This window comes from Oncorhynchus masou, chromosome 15 (assembly GCF_036934945.1).
Source record: "Oncorhynchus masou masou isolate Uvic2021 chromosome 15, UVic_Omas_1.1, whole genome shotgun sequence".
In the NCBI taxonomy this organism is placed as follows: domain Eukaryota; kingdom Metazoa; phylum Chordata; class Actinopteri; order Salmoniformes; family Salmonidae; genus Oncorhynchus; species Oncorhynchus masou.
The window spans coordinates 29219202-29236403 of NC_088226.1; the positions used below are offsets into that span (position 1 = coordinate 29219202).

Here is a 17202-nt window from a genome sequence, read left to right on the forward strand (position 1 = left end):
TACACTAAGTTGACTGTTCCTTTAAACAGCTTGGAAAATTCCAGAAAATGATGTCATGGCTTTAGAAGCTACCGACAGGCTAATTGACATCATTCGAGTCAATTGGAGGTGTACCTGTGGATGCATTTCAAGGCCTACAAACTCAGTGCCTCTTTGCTTGACATCATGGGAAAATCAAAAGAAATCAGCCAAGACCTCAGAAAAAAAAATTGTAGACCTTCACAAGTCTGGTTCATCTTTGGGAGCAATTGCATAACCTGAAAGGCCACCTCAACAAGGAAGAAGCCACTGCTCCAAAACCGCCATAAAAAAGCCAGACTACGGTTTGCAACTGCACATGGGGACAAAGATCGTACCTTTTGGAGAAATATCCTCTGTTCTGATGACACAAAAATAGAACGGTTTGGCCATAATGACCATTGTTACGTTTGGAGGAAAAAAGGGGGAGACTTGCAAGCCAAAGAACACCCTCCCAACCGTGAAACACGGGAGTGGCAGCATCATGTTGTGGGGTTGCTTTGATGCAGGAGGGACTGGTGCACTTCACAAAATAGATGGCATCATGAGGAATGAAAATTATGTGGATATATTGAAGCAACATCAAGACAGTCAGAAAGTTAAAACTTGGTCTTCCAAATGAACAATGACCCCAAGCATACTTCCAAAGTTGTGGCAAAATGACTTAAGGACAACAAAGTCAAGTTATTGGAGTGGCCATCTCAAAGCCCTGACCTCAAACCTATAAAAAAAAATGTGGGCAGAACTGAAAAAGCATGTGCGAGCAAAAAGGCCTACACACCTGACTCAGATACTCCAGCTCTGTCAGGAGGAATGGGCCAAAATTCACCCAACTTATTGTGGGAAGCTTGTGGAAGGCCCAAGTTAAACAATTTAAAGGAAATGCTACCAAATACTAATTGAGAATGTAAACTTCTGACCCACTGGGAATGTGATGAAAGAAATGAAAGCTGAAATAAATCATTCTCTACAATTATTCTGACATTTCACATTCTTGAAAGAAAGCGGTGATCCTAACTGACCTAAAACGGGATTTTTACTAGGATTAAATGTCAGGAATTGTGAAAAACTGAGTTTAAATGCATTCGGCTAAGGTGTATGTAAACTTCCGAATTCAACTGTATGTATGTATGTATGTATGTATGTATGTATGTATGTATGTATGTATGTATGTATATATATTATAATATAATATATATAAAAAAAGAGATTAACACCCATGTAATAAGAATTGCTTCAACTCTCCAAACTTCTAATGCCTAGGCTTTCACTCTGCAGGCTAACACAGTGTAGCATGCAGGAGAACCAGGTTAGCACCCAGGTCCCAGACAGTTATATTATCTTTCAAAGTGAATGCCTACACTTTAGCACAATGGGATTGTAATGGAGGTGGTTCAGTGAACCACACCTGTGTGCTGAGCAATCTCTGCACCGAGACCTGAAGACTTGCATTAGCTCCCTGCACTGCTAACACTTAGGCTTTAGCGCTGACGTCTAACAAACAGACCGTACCTGCTGGATCTCCTCTCCAGGGTAGAGGGGGAAGGGGTCCTGGGTGAGCCGGATCTCCAGGTCGGCATGGCGAAGCTTGGCCTGTCCTGATTGGTCGAAAAGCACCTGTCCGTGGTCGTCGCGAGCAACGGGGTTGAGAACCACGCAGTAGTGGCGAGGAGGGACCATGGTCATTCGCACAGGGGAGAACAGTACTCTGGGAAGGAGGACACAATAAAGTCACCTATTGACTGAAATACTAGTCTACACAGATACTGTACATACTGAGTGTAAACGTGTTTGTACATGGCATATGTTGACTAACCTAAACCTGTAAAGAAACATCTAGAATGCACCACCTATTTCCACTCTAGCAATGTAATCAACCTCTATGCACCTGTGTGAGTAATCATATGTTTAAACCAGCCACAGATGAGCACACGCGGATTTAATCTGGGTAAAAGATGCCATTATAAACATGATATTTGGCAACATTCAAAGTGTGCTGTCAAACATTGCGTGACGCTGTAACCACAGCTTGTTTGGCGTCAGTAGGCTTAGAAACCAAACGCACTTGTAATTAGGTAATTACACGCAGACCTTATCAGATAAATGATAGATAAAACGCACCAACACACACACTCCTCACCTCTCATTGTCCTGTCTGATGTAGGTGAGCGGTCCAATCTCCACACGGGCGATATTGGTATTTTGGTCCAGGACATGGATGTAGTGGTGGGGCGGGACACGGATGATTGACGCATCTACCAGCCCCTCAAATTTCATCCCGCCTGAGCTCCCGCCATTCATGGATATCATCTGGAATGGCCGGAGTGGAGAGGGTTAATGCGTATATTCAGTGATGTGAAACGTTCAGAAATATTATTAATAGAATAGGAAATCGTACCAGCTCTGACAGATAAATGATTATCTGTTCTACACGATACTTGTCTATCTGAAAAGTTCTGTAATGTTATGTCCTCCAGAACAGGCCCCTGAAGTAGCCTGCCCTACTGCCTAAAGGCGACGCTGGCCATGTTCGAGAGCATCAAAACCGTGACAATTGGTCAATTGTGACGGACTGACCGACAAATAATATTGAGCAGTTAATTATGATGTAAGTTTATTTGTATGTCAGTCCGTTTCGACCCACCTGACTCATTGGGTGGATCTCAATCTCCCCCTCCGACTGTAGCCATCTTACCGTAAGTGGAATGCACTGACTGCAAGTTCCTCTGGATGAGTCTGTTAAATGCCCAAAATGTCAAATGTTTCTCCCTTTCTTGCCTCTTTTCTTTCAGTGATTCTGATCTGAAGGAGATGACCAGGTGAAAGCTGATCCCCCATCCATTATCTAGCTCTCAAGCAGCTTCTCTCTCTGCTATTTTGAAACACTTGTGTAAGAACATGTGCCAAGAATTTGATTGGCTCCAAGCCTACTTCTGGACTAAAAATATGTCCAATAGAGAAGTGCCTTTCAGTCCAGGACAAGGCTTGCTGTCACCTGTGCTCAAAGGTGTAAAGTACTTAAGTAAAAATACTTTAAAAAAGTACTACTTAAGACATTTTTGGGGGGATATCTGTATTATGTTTTTATAATATACTGCTCAAAAAAATAAAGGGAACACTAAAATAACACATCCTAGATCTGAATGAAAGAAATATTAAATACTTTTTTCTTTGCATAGTTGAATGTGCTGACAACAAAAATCACACAAAAATGATCAATGGAAATCAAATTGATCAACCCATGGAGGTCTGGATTTGGAGTCACACAAAATTGAAGTGGAAAACCACACTACAGGCTGATCCAACTTTGATGTAATGTCCTTAAAACAAGTCAAAATGAGGCTCAGTAGTGTGTGTGGCCTCCACGTGCCTGTATGACCTCCCTACAACGCCTGGGCATGCTCCTGATGAGGTGGTGGATGGTCTCCTGAGGGATCTCCTCCCAGACCTGGACTAAAGCATCTGCCAAATCCTGGACAGTCTGTGGTGCAACGTGGCGTTGGTGGATGGAGCGAGACATGATGTCCCAGATGTGCTCAATTGGATTCAGGTCTGGGGAACGGGCGGGCCAGTCCATAGCATCAATGCCTTCCTCTTGCAGGAACTGCTGACACACTCCAGCCACATGAGGTCGAGTATTGTCTTGCATTAGGAGGAACCCAGGGCCAACCGCACCAGCATATGGTCTCACAAGGGGTCTGAGGATCTCATCTCGGTACCTAATGGCACTCTGGCGAACACATGGAGGGCTGTGCGGCCCCCCAAAGAAATGCCACCCCACACCATGACTGACCCACCGCCAAACCGGTCATGCTGGAGGATGTTGCAGGCAGCAGAACGTTCTCCACGGCGTCTCCAGACTGTCACGTCTGTCACATGTGCTCAGTGTGAACCTGCTTTCATCTGTGAAGAACACAAGGCGCCAGTGGCGAATTTGCCAATCTTGTTCTCTGGCAAACGCCAAACGTCCTGCACGGTGTTGGGCTGTAAGCACAACCCCCACCTGTGGACGTCGGGCCCTCATACCACCCTCATTGAGTGTTTCTGACCGTTTGAGCAGACATGCACATTTGTGGCCTGCTGGAGTTCATTTTGCAGGGCTCTGGCAGTGCTCCTCCTTGCACGAAGGCGGAGGTAGTGGTCCTGCTGCTGGGTTGTTGCCCTCCTACGGCCTCCTCCACGTCTCCTGATGTACTGACCTGTCTCCTGGTAGCGCCTCCATGCTCTGGACACTACGCTGACAGACACAGCAAACCTTCTTGCCACAGCTCGCATTGATGCCATCCTGGATGAGCTGCACTACCTGAGCCACTTGTGTGGGTTGTAGACTGTCTCATGCTACCACTAGAGTGAAAGCACCGCCAGCATTCAAAAGTGACCAAAACATCAGCCAGGAAGCATAGGAACTGAGAAGTGGTCTGTGGTCACCACCTGCAGAACCACTCCTTTATTGGGGGTGTCTTGCTAATAGCCTATAATTTCCACCTGTTGTCTATTCCATTTGCACAACAGCATGTGAAATGTATTGTCAGTGTTGCTTCCTAAGTGGACAGTTTGATTTCACAGAAGTGTGATTGACTTGGAGTTACATTGTGTTGTTTAAGTGTTCACTTTATTTTTTGAGCAGTGTACTTCTACTTCACTTACATTCTTAAAGAAAATAATATACTTCTTACACCATACATATTCCCTGTCACCCAAAAGTGCATTTTGAATGCTTAGCATGAGAGGAACATTGTCCAATTCACGCACTTATCAAGAGAACATCCCTGGTCATCCCTACTGCCTCTGATCTGGCAGACTCACTAAACACACATGCTTCATTTGTAAATGATGTCCGAGTGTTGGAGTGTCCCCCTGGAGACAAAAAAAAATAGTGCCATCTGATTTGCTTAATATACGGAATTTGAAATCATTTACACTTAAGTATACTTCAGCAATTACATTTGATACTTAAGTATATTTAAAACCCAAATATTTTTACTCAAGTGGTATTATACTGGGTAACTTTCACTTTTACTTGAGTAATCTCTATGAAGGCATCTATTTTTTACACAAGTATGACAATTGGGGTACTTTTCCCACCACTGTCTGCATTCAGGGAACCATTCTGTATACTGTCCTAGAGTGTATGCTATAACTACAAGAGAAAGGAGTCCCATTAGACAGTGTCCTTTGACAAACTCAGACATGTGGGAGCGCTCCTGAATGGTGAGAGCAAACACCTGACAATGACGCAACATAACGACTGACGCAAACTGGCCAGACCAGGTACACAATGGTGGCTAAAGAGAACAAAAACTAAAGTACTACGTCTTTTTTATATGACAAAACTATGGACACTCCCACCATGTACACACACACCTGTCATTTACACAAATCTGATCAATGACAAATCTGTCATACAGGCACACCTTTCAAACCGGCACGCCCAATACTATTGCTATTTCACTATACATTCCAGTGCCTCCACCCACTCAAGAACAATCAAGCAAGGGGGACAGTACACATACAGTGGGGCAAAAAAGTATTTAGTCAGCCACCAATTGTGCAAGTTCTCCCACTTAAAAAGATGAGGCCTGTAATTGTCATCATAGGTACCACTTAAACTATGACAGACAAAATGAGAAGAAAAAAAATCCAGAAAGTCACACTGTAGGATTTTTAATGAATTTGCAAATTATGGTGGAAAATAAGTATTTGGTCACCTACAAACATGCAAGATTTCTGGCTCTCACAGACCTGTAACTTCTTCTTTAAGAGGCTCCTCTGTCCTCCACTCGTTACCTGTATTAATGGCACCTGTTTGAACTTGTTATCAGTGTAAAAGACACCTGTCCACAACCTCAAACAGTCACACTCCAAACTCCACTATGGCCAAGACCAAAGAGCTGTCAAAGGACACCAGAAACAAAATTGTAGACCTGCACCAGGCTGGGAAGACTGAATCTGCAATAGGTAAGCAGCTTGGTTTGAAGAAATCAACTGTGGGAGCAATTATTAGGAAATGGAAGACATACAAGACCACTGATAATCTCGATCTGGGGCTCCATGCAAGATCTCACGCCGTGGGGTCAAAATGATCACAAGAACGGTGAGCAAAAATCCCAGAACCACATGGGGGGACCTAGTGAATTACCTGAAGAGAGCTGGGACCAAAGTAACAAAGCCTACCATCAGTAACACACTACGCCGCCAGGGACTCAAATCCTGCAGTGCCAGACGTGTCCCCCTGCTTAAGCCAGTACATGTCCAGGCCCGTCTGAAGTTTGCTAGAGAGCATTTGGATGATCCAGAAGAAGATTGGGAGAATGTCATATGGTCAGATGAAACCAAAATATAACTTTTTGGTAACTAAACTCACCATATTTGGAGGACAAAGAATGCTGAGTTGCATCCAAAGAACACCATACCTACTTTGAAGCATGGGGGTGGAAATGCTTTGGGGCTGTTTTTATGCAAAGGGACCAGGACGACTGATCCGTGTAAAGGAAAGAATGAATGGGGCCATGTATCGTGAGATTTTGAGTGAAAACCTCCAAGATGAAATGTGGCTGGGTCGTTCAGCATGACAATGATCCCAAACACACTGCCCAGGCAACGAAGGAGTGGCTTCGTAAGAAGCATTTCAAAGTCCTGGAGTGGCCTAGCCAGCCTCCAGATCTCAACCCCATAGAAAATCTTTGGAGGGAGTTGAATGTCCGTGTTGCCCAGCAACAGCCCCAAAACAACTCTGCTCTAGAGGAGATCTGCAAGGAGGAATGGGCCAAAATACCAGCAACAGTGTGTGAAAACCTTGAAGACTTACAGAAAATTTTTGACCTCAGTCATTGCCAACAAAGGGTATATAACAAAATATTGAGAAACTATTGACCAAATACTTATTTTCCACCATATTTTGCAAATAAATTCATTACAAATCCTACAAAGTGATTTTCTCTCATTTTGTCTGTCACAGTTGAAGTGTACCTATGATAAATTACAGGCCTCTCATCTTAAGTGGGAAAACTTGCACAATTGGTGGCTGACTAAATATTTTTGTCCCACTGGAGCTAATGTATTATAACGTGTACATTGAGTTCAAGTAATTATAAGGTGTGCGCTGTGTACTGTACTAAGTGTGAAGGTAAGGTGTGAAGGTACAGTACAGCAACCATCGTCACCCACACCATCTCACAGCAACAATCCCATCCATCCAATCCCATCCAAAAGCACATATGGTACACAAAATGTCAAGTGTAAGTGTTGGTTCAGGAAAGTTAGTGGCAGTGGACACATAAATTCTGGCCTAATGACAATGGCTAAATGTCATTACACTTTTTTGTTGTTGTGTAACGCATGTCTCTTTCCATTCACCACTGTTTGGAGGCTGGAAATATGTTGAGTGGACAAATGTGTGCGTGTAGTAAAGGAGCTCATTGACGTGATTGACAATCGGATGACAACATCATGACTGGTTGTGTTTGTGTCACAGTTAAAGGTAATACATTTGAAAAGTTAAATGACAAATCTTTACGACTAGGCCCACAGAGATCCTATTGAACTAATCGGGATTCTATATGCAACTCTGACTAGGCACATACGCAAGCTTGTGCACTTCCGGCGCCGACAGAGATGGCCGCCTCGCTTCGCGTTCCTAGGAAACTATGCAGTTTTTTTTTTACGTGTTATTTCTTACATTAGTACCCCAGGTCATCTTAGGTTTCATTACATACAGTCGAGAAGAACTACTGAATATAAGATCAGCGTCAACTCACCATCAGTACGACCAAGAATATGACTTTCGCGTAGCGGATCCTGTGTTCTGCCTTTCAACCAGGACAACGGAATGGATCCCAGCTGGCGACCCAAAAAAACGACTTCATAAAAGAGGGAAACGAGGCGGTCTTCTGGTCAGACTACGGAGACGGGCACATCGTGCCCCACTTCCTAGCATTCTTCTCGCCAATGTCCAGTCTCTTGACAACAAGGTTGATGAAATCCGAGCAAGGGTAGCATTCCAGAGGGACATCAGAGACTAACTTTCTTTGCTTCACGGAAACATGGCTCACTGGAGAGACGCTCTCGGATGCGGTGCAGCCAGAGGGTTTCTCCACACATCGTGCCGACAGAAACAAACACCTTTCTGGTAAGAAGAGGGGCGGGGGCGTATGCCTTATGGCTAACGAGACGTGGTGTGATCACAGAAACATACAGGAACGCAAATCCTTCTGTTCACCTGATTTAGAATTCCTCACAATCAAATGTAGACCGCATTATCTACCAAGAGAATTCTCTTTGATTATAATCACAGCTGTATATATTCCCCCCCAAGCAGACACATCAATGGCTCTGAACGAACTTTATTTGACTCTTTGCAAACTGGAATCCATACATCCTGAGGCTGCATTCATTGTTGCTGGGGATTTTAACAAGGCAAATCTGAAAACAAGACTCCCTAAAATGTATCAGCATATCGATTGTGCCACCAGGGCTGGCAAAACCTTGGATCACTGTTATTCTAACTTCCGCGACGCATATAAGGCCCTGCCCCGCCCCCCTTTCAGAAAAGCTGACCACGACTCCATTTTGTTGATCCCTGCCTACAGACAGAAACAAGAAGCTCCCACGCTGAGGTCTGTCCAACGCTGGTCCGACCAAGCTGATTCCACACTCCAAGACTGCTTCCATCACGTGGACTGGGACATGTTTCGTATTGCGTCAGGCAACAACATTGACGAATACGCTGATTCGGTGTGCGAGTTCATTAGAACGTGCGTTGAAGATGTTGTTCCCATAGAAACGATTAAAACATTCCCTAACCAGAAACCGTGGATTGATGGCAGCATTCGCGTGAAACTGAAAGCGCGAACCACTGCTTTTAATCAGGGCAAGGTGACTGGTAACATGACCGAATACAAACAGTGCAGCTATTCCCTCCGTAAGGCTATCAAACAAGCTAAGCGTCAGTATAGAGACAAAGTAGAATCTCAATTCAACGGCTCAGACACAAGAGGTATGTGGCAGGGTCTACAGTCAATCACGGACTACAAGATGAAATCCAGCTCAGTCACGGACCAGGATGTCTTGCTCCCAGGCAGACTAAATAACTTTTTTGCCCGCTTTGAGGACAATACAGTGCCACTGACACGGCCTGCAACGGAAACATGCGGTCTCTCCTTCACTGCAGCCGAGGTGAGTAAAACATTTAAACGTGTTAACCCTCGCAAGGCTGCAGGCCCAGACGGCATCCCCAGCCGCGCCCTCAGAGCATGCGCAGACCAGCTGGCTGGTGTGTTTACGGACATATTCAATCAATCCCTATACCAGTCTGCTGTTCCCACATGCTTCAAGAGGGCCACCATTGTTCCTGTTCCCAAGAAAGCTAAGGTAACTGAGCTAAACGACTACCGCCCCGTAGCACTCACTTCCGTCATCATGAAGTGCTTTGAGAGACTAGTCAAGGACCATATCACCTCCACCCTACCTGACACCCTAGACCCACTCCAATTTGCTTACCGCCCAAATAGGTCCACAGACGACGCAATCTCAATCACACTGCCCTAACCCATCTGGACAAGAGGAATACCTACGTGAGAATGCTGTTCATCGACTACAGCTCGGCATTTAACACCATAGTACCCTCCAAGCTCGTCATCAAGCTCGAGACCCTGGGTCTCGACCCTGCCCTGTGCAACTGGGTACTGGACTTCCTGACGGGCCGCCCCCAGGTGGTGAGGGTAGGCAACAACATCTCCACCCTGCTGATCCTCAACACTGGGGCCCCACAAGGGTGCGTTCTGAGCCCTCTCCTGTACTCCCTGTTCACCCACGACTGCGCGGCAACGCACGCCTCCAACTCAATCATCAAGTTTGCGGACGACACAGCAGTGGTAGGCTTGATTACCAACAACGACGAGACGGCCTACAGGGAGGAGGTGAGGGCCCTCGGAGTGTGGTGTCAGGACAATAACCTCACACTCAACGTCAACAAAACTAAGGAGATGATTGTGGACTTCAGGAAACAGCAGAGGGAACACCCCCCTATCCACATCGATGGAACAGTAGTGGAGAGGGTAGTAAGTTTTAAGTTCCTCGGCATACACATCACAGACAAACTAAATTGGTCCACTCACACAGACAGCATCGTGAAGAAGGCGCAGCAGCGCCTCTTCAACCTCAGGAGGCTGAAGAAATTCAGCTTGTCACCAAAAACACACAAACTTCTACAGATGCACAATCGAGAGCATCCTGGCGGGCTGTATCATCACCTGGTACGGCAACTGCTCCGCCCACAACCGTAAGGCTCTCCAGAGGGTAGCGAGGTCTGCACAACGTATCACCAGGGGCAAACTACCTGCCCTCCAGGACACCTACACCACCCGATGTTACAGGAAGGCCATAAAGATCATCAAGGACAACACCCACCCGAGCCACTGCCTGTCCACCCCGCTATCATCCAGAAGGCAAGGTCAGTACAGGTACATCAAAGCTGGGACCGAGAGACTGAAAAACAGCTTCTATCTCAAGGCCATCAGACTGGTAAACAGCAACCACTAACATTGAGTGGCTGCTGCCAACACACTGACTCACTCCAGCCACTTCAATAATGGGAATTGATGGGAAAGGATGTAAAATATATCACTAGCCACTTTAAACAATGCTACCTAATATAATGTTTACATACCCTACATTATTCATCTCATATGTATACGTATATACTGTACTCTATCATCTACTGCATCCTTATGTAATACATGTATCACTAGCCACTTTAACTATGCCTCTTTGTTTACATACTCATCTCATATGTATATACTGTACTCAATACCATCTACTGTATCCTTATGTAATACATGTATCACTAGCCACTTTAACTATGCCACTTTGTTTACATACTCATCTCATATGTATATACTGTACTCAATACCATCTACTGTATCTTGCCTATGCTGCTCTGCACCATCAATCATTCATATCTTTATGTACATATTCTTTATCCCCTTACACTGTGTATAAGATATTAGTTTTGGAATTGTTAGTTAGATTACTTGTTGGTTATTACTGCATTGTCGGAACTGGAAGCACAAGCATTTCGCTACACTCGCATTAACATCTGCTAACCATGTGTATGTGACAAATAAATTTGATTTGACATACTGTAGGACGGTGTGTCAAACTGTGTGCTGCTTTTTTTGGCCAGGTCTTTCTTGTTAAAGGGATTCTTTGGATCCCAATGAGACCTTGGTGCTCCCGAGTGGCGCAGCAGTCTAAGGCACTGCTAGAGGTGTTGCCACAGACCCTGGTTCAATTCCAGGCTGTATCACAAACAGCTGTGATTGGGAGTCCCATAAGGCAGCACACAATTGGCCCAGCATCATCTGGGTTTGGCCGGGGTCGGCCGTAATTGTAAATAAGAAAGTGTTCTTAACTGACTTGCCTAGTTAAATAAAATAAAAATAGCTAAAATAAATATGTCCTAGTTATTGGACTGTAGGGGGGTGTGGTTATGTTTGTGCATTCTTGAGCGTAAGAGAGTGCTTCCTGTTGAAGTGGCTTTAACAAAAAAAAACAAAAAAAAATCTAGAAAAGGTGTGACAAAAAAAGCAATTATTGCTTATGCTCCAAAACTCGTCTGCCATGTGAAGTTTGCTGTCTCCACAGCAACATGTCTGGCATTGATAATGCCGTGTTTGAGAGGCAGAAATAAGTGTGCGTGTCTACAAAATAAATCTCCCTTTTAAACTTAGGTAAAATCTAAGCCAGACATTCAACTTCCAGAACACAGAAAAGTTAGCCTTCCCTGTCCTACATTGAACACCAGTGTATAAGGTTCCAGAAAGAGTCACAGAGCATAACGTTCATCTCTGTTGCTTAGAGGCAGGGAGGAACCAAATAGATATAGCCTTTACTATCAGTGGTGTATGAGATATGGACATAATAAAGTTTATTTGAGGGGGCAAAGTGCATCCGTTTTGCAGTGAGTTCAGTACCAGGTGATTTGGGTGTTTCCATATAGAATTAGGAAATAGAACACAAAACATTCTAGTAAAGGCTAGTTCCAATACTTTAACAGTACATTATTCAGTCCTCACTGATCCAGGCCCGGTTTCCCAAAATCATCTTAAGGCTAAATGTATCGATGAACATAGCCTTAAGATGTTTTTGTGAAACCGGGCCCTGTGTTTCCTCGTATTGCTGTGACTATGCATTTTATTAGCAACTTTTGAAATGTCTTGGAGCAGATTTCCTCTAGAATGTAAATGTAAACCATCGACCAAGTTGAGGTGTAAATGTTTTTTTAAATTGAAAGAGCAATCTGTGAGCAATCTTTTTCACATCCACAACCAACCGCCATACAAATCAGCGTTGTCATTTCTTAAAGCAGAAGTTTACTTATCCACTATCGGAGCTTTAAGGCAATCTGCATTTATTAGGTCTACTTTATTGCCACTATTCAATGCACTTTAGAATGGCAACCAACTAATCTAGAGTTAGTAGCTATGATAATGTCTTACCTTTGTTGAATAATTGGGCAGATTCCTCTCCTAGCTTGGCAGAATCAAATGGTCAATGCGCTTCTCTTTTATTTTGCTTTTAATACGCTTCTGTGTGGTTGGTGGGCGTGCCGTCATTAGTTACCACAGCCGCAAAGTCATAAACCCCGCCCATTTCTACAATTTCTCTTCATTAAAATGTGATTTTAACCTAACTGCTAATAGTATGCCCAACACTAACCTTCAAGTTCATACGGTTATGCCGTAGGCAAGCCAAAAATAATGTTATGACAGTTTGACTTTGTGTCTGGGCTATCTAATGGAAACCATGCGGAAGCAATCCCGGAAGAACGATTACAAGTGAGGTGGTTTACTGGACAAGAGCTGTTGTTTGATCTTTATTAAACTAGGCAAGTCAGTTAAGAACAAATTCTTAATAACAACGACGATCTACCGGGGAACAGTGGGTTATGTGGCCATATTCTTACCTTGTCAGCTCGGAGATTCGATCCAGCAACCTTTTAATTTCTGGGCCAACGTTCTAACCACTAGGCTACCTGCCGCCCCAGTCATGCATGTACTAGATACACTTGACCATCGTAGTGTTTAGTTCCTTTTCTCTCGGAGCTTATTGACGCAGTACTGCCATTCTTTTTTAAATTATATATAAACCGCGTTCAAGTGGTAGTCGGAACCAGGAAAGTCAGAAATGTCGCGGCACGTGTATAACTAGAAACTGTTGACAAATCTGAAATATCCGAAATTCTAAGTTCCGACTGGTACATGAACGCAGCATAACCCTGTGGTACTACTGCAGTTTCTTTCTGACGTCATCCGTGGAGGATTTCCTCTAACGCGCCACCAATGCACTCAATTTAAAATGCATCACAGTCAACAATTTGCTGCAATGGTTTGTTTTGTTTGATTTAGGCTATTCGTTTTTTTCTATTTCTCAAAACGTCTTAATAACTTTCCAGTCAATCTGCAAATATGTGGCCTATAAACAACAGATATATGCAATACAATCTAAATGCTATCAAAAACAAAATAGCTGCTTAAAAACAATAATTGAAAACGCCTAAAAAATAACTACATTTGTAGCTACACATTTACATGAGCTCTCTGCTTCGGCTGCAACGAAGGCACCATGGCAACTACAATGCTATGGAAAAGTATTTGCCCCTTCCTGATTTCTTATTTTTTTGCACATTTGTCACACTTAAATGTAACCTAATAAATAACTGGTTGTAGCACCCTCAGCAGCAACAACTGCAATCAAGAGTTTGCGATAACTGGCAATGAGTCTTTCACATCGCTGTGGAGGAATTTGGCCCACTCTTCTTTGCAGAATTGTTTTAATTCAGCCACATTGGAGGGTTTTCGAGCATGAACCACCTTTTTAAGGTCACACCACAGCACTGTATATAATTGTGTGATGATGGTGTCTATTCCACAAATGACCACCTGCTAAATCTATGACATTAAAATGTCCTATTTACTCTTTTCCATCTGACTGCCTCATCAGCCCAGACAGGGAAGTTATACATTTGATCTTCATCATAAAAAACATCTTGACATTATCTCACACTTCTTTTAGACTAACTCATTTGTTTCAATATTCAAATTCGATCTCCAATTGTCCCATAGTAATGAACATGTAAGGGTTGGGATAAGAGAGGTAGGCAGCGTTTCTCAGCCAGTCGAAATCATGAATAAGCTGGCATACATTGTATGGATATATACTGTACAAATAAATGGCAATTGAAAAAAGGTAAAACAAAAAGAAGTGCAGCTAAACTCAGCAAAAAAAGAAACGTCCCTTTTTTAGGACCCTGTCTTTAAAAGATCATTTGTAAAAATCCAAATAACTTCACAGATCTTCATTGTAAAGGGTTTAAACACTGTTTTCCATGCTTGTTCAATGAACCAAATACAATTAATGAACATGCACCTGTGGAACGGTTGTTAAGACACTAACAGCTTACAGATGGTAGACAATTAAGGTCACAGTTATGAAAACGTAGGACCCTAAAGAGGCCTTTCTACTGACTCTGAAAAACTCATCTGCGTGAATGTGCCTTAGGCATTCAGATGTGCAGATGTGGCCAGGGCAATAAATTGCAATGTCCGTACTGTGAGACACCTAAGATAGCGCTACAGGGAGACAGGACGGACAGCTGATTGTCCTCGCAGTGGCAGACCACGTGTAACAACACCTGCACAGGATCGGTACATCCGAACATCACACCTGCGGGACAGGTACAGGATGGCAATAACATCTGCCCGAGTTACACCAGGGACGCACAATCCCTCCATCAGTGCTCAGACTGTCTGCAATAGGCTGAGATAGGCTGGACTGAGGGCTTGTAGGCAGCTCCTCACCAGACATCACCGGCAACAACATCGCCTATGGGCACAAACCCACCGTCTCTGGACCAGACAGGACTAGCAAAAAGTGCTCTTCACTGACGAGTCGTGGTTTTGTCTCACCAGGGGTGATGGTCGGATTCGCGTTTATTGTCAAAAGAATGAGCGTTACACCGAGGCCTGTACTCTGGAGCGGGATCGATTTGGAGGTGGAGGGTCCGTCATGGTCTGGGGCAGTGTGTGACAACATCATCGGATTGAGCTTGTTGTCATTGCAGGCAATCTCACCGCTGTGTGTAACAAGGAAGACATCCTTCTCCCTCATGTGGTACCCTTTCTGCAGGCTCATCCTGACATGACCCTCCAGCATGACAATGCCACCAGCCATACTGCTTGTTCTGTGCGTGATTTCCTGCCAGACAGTCAGTGTTCTGCCATGGCTAACGAAGAGCCCGGATCTCAATCCCATTGAGCACGTCTGGGACCTGTTGGATCAGAGGGTGAGGGTTTGGGCCATTTCTCAGAGAAATGTCTGGGAACTTGCAGGTGCCTTGGTGGAAGAGTGGGTAACATTTCACAACAAGAACTGGCAAATCTGGTGCAGTCCATGAGGAGGAGATGCACTGCAGTACTTAATGCAGCTGTTGGCCACACCAGATACTGACTGTTACTTTTGATTTTGACCCCCCCTTTGTTCAGGGAAACATTCCATTTGTTAGTCACATGTCTGTGGAACTTGTTCAGTTTATGTCTCAGTTGTTGAATCTTGTTATGCTCATACAAATATTTACACGTTAAGTTTGCTGAAAATAAACACAGTTCACAGTGAGAGGACGTTTCTTCTTTGGCTGAGTTTAGTTTGCAGTCTTTCCAGCAGTGGTGTGAAGTATTTAAGTAAAAAATACTTTAAAGTACCACTTAAGTAGTTTTTTGCAGTATCTGTACTTTACTATACATATGTTTGACTACTTCTACTTCACCACATTCCTTAAGAAAATATTGTACTTTTTACTCCATACATTTCCCTTGACACCCAAAAGTACTCTTTACATTTTGAATGCTTAGCAAGACAGGAAAATAGTCCAATTCACACACTTATCAGCCGAACATCCCTGGTCATCCCTACTGTCTCTGTTCTGGTAGACTCACTAAATGCATATGCTTCGTTTGTAAATGATGTCAATGTTGGAGTGTGCTCGTGGCTTTCTTTGGGGCTCTCTGGTGGCGCAACGGTCTAAGGCACTGCATCTCAGTGCTAGAGGCGTCACTACAGACACCCTGGTTCGAATTTAGGCTATGGGACTCCTGTGATTGGGAGGGTGGTCTAAAATTAGTCCAGTGTCTTCTGGGTTTGGCAGGTGTAGGCCATCATTGTAAATAAGAATTTGTTCTTACCCAACTTGCCTATAAAAGGTAAAAAGAAAATGGTGCCATCTGGTTTTCTTAATATAAGGAATTTGAAATGATTTATACATTTACTTTGATACTTAAGTATATTTTAGACTTACTCAAGTAGAATTTTACTGTGTGACTTTTACTTGAATCATTTTCTATTCAGGTATCTTTACTTTTACTCAACTATGACAGTTGGTTACTTTTTCCACCACTGCTTTCCAGCGTCAGTTCGAAGTTATTGTGTTAGCTGTGTTGTTGGCTAGCTCCTCTGAACAATAGTGTCCTAACGAGAGAGCACATTTTCGATTCCAGGTGAAATTGTGGCTTATTAGCTCATTGTTATGAATGTATCCAAATAAATGTCACTTGAAAACAGCTTAACAAATTCAGCTACTTTGCTGTTATTTGGATAACTAGCAAGTAAGGGATAAGAACGGTCAGTATGTAAATGGAACAGTTCGAATGAACGACTGGGTCGCGTCTATAGATACAGAACAAAAAGAACGAACAACGGGGTCACGTCTCTAGCAACCCTAGATGTGTGCCGGGACTATATATTATGGAAGGATGAAATAGTACAAATACATTAATCAAAATAACGTTTTTAATTGAAATGTCGATCATTATTTGAACATGTTGGTAACCTGTTGTATAAAAGTGATAATACCCTTGAAGCCGGTGTTTGCTGGATATATTGGCACGGTTTGCCGGCCCTCGACTTCGTCTGGGGCCTAACAACACCCGTGCCAATATATCCAACAAACACCGGCTTTGAGGGCATTATCACTTGAGGATCGTACCTTTTTTTAAATTTTCGCCTAAAATGACATATCCAAATCTAAATGCCTGTAGCTCAGGACCTGAAGCAAAGGATATGCATATTCTTGATACCATTTGAGAGGAAAGCTTGTGGAAATGTGAAATTAATGTAGGAGAATATAACATA

General features: G+C 43.6%; 1 protein-coding gene across 3 annotated transcripts in view; it reads right to left on the reverse strand.

Annotated features, from left to right (window-relative positions):
• LOC135556109 (major vault protein) overlaps window positions 1–13216 on the reverse strand; it is a 31756-nt gene extending 18540 nt beyond the window's left edge. For 2 of the 3 annotated variants that reach the window (XM_064989034.1, XM_064989032.1), the window contains exons 1-3: window positions 12516–12625; window positions 2159–2328; window positions 1531–1726 (exon numbers count right to left, since the gene is read on the reverse strand). In XM_064989034.1, the coding sequence (XP_064845106.1) occupies window positions 1531–1726; window positions 2159–2328 (366 nt within the window). In that variant the 5' untranslated portion in view covers window positions 12516–12625. Of the gene's footprint in view, window positions 1–1530; window positions 1727–2158; window positions 2329–12515; window positions 12626–12982 lie in introns of those variants that run through there. The other variant, XM_064989033.1, reaches the window with a different exon arrangement.
• Between the last annotated feature and the right edge of the window lie 3986 nt (window positions 13217–17202).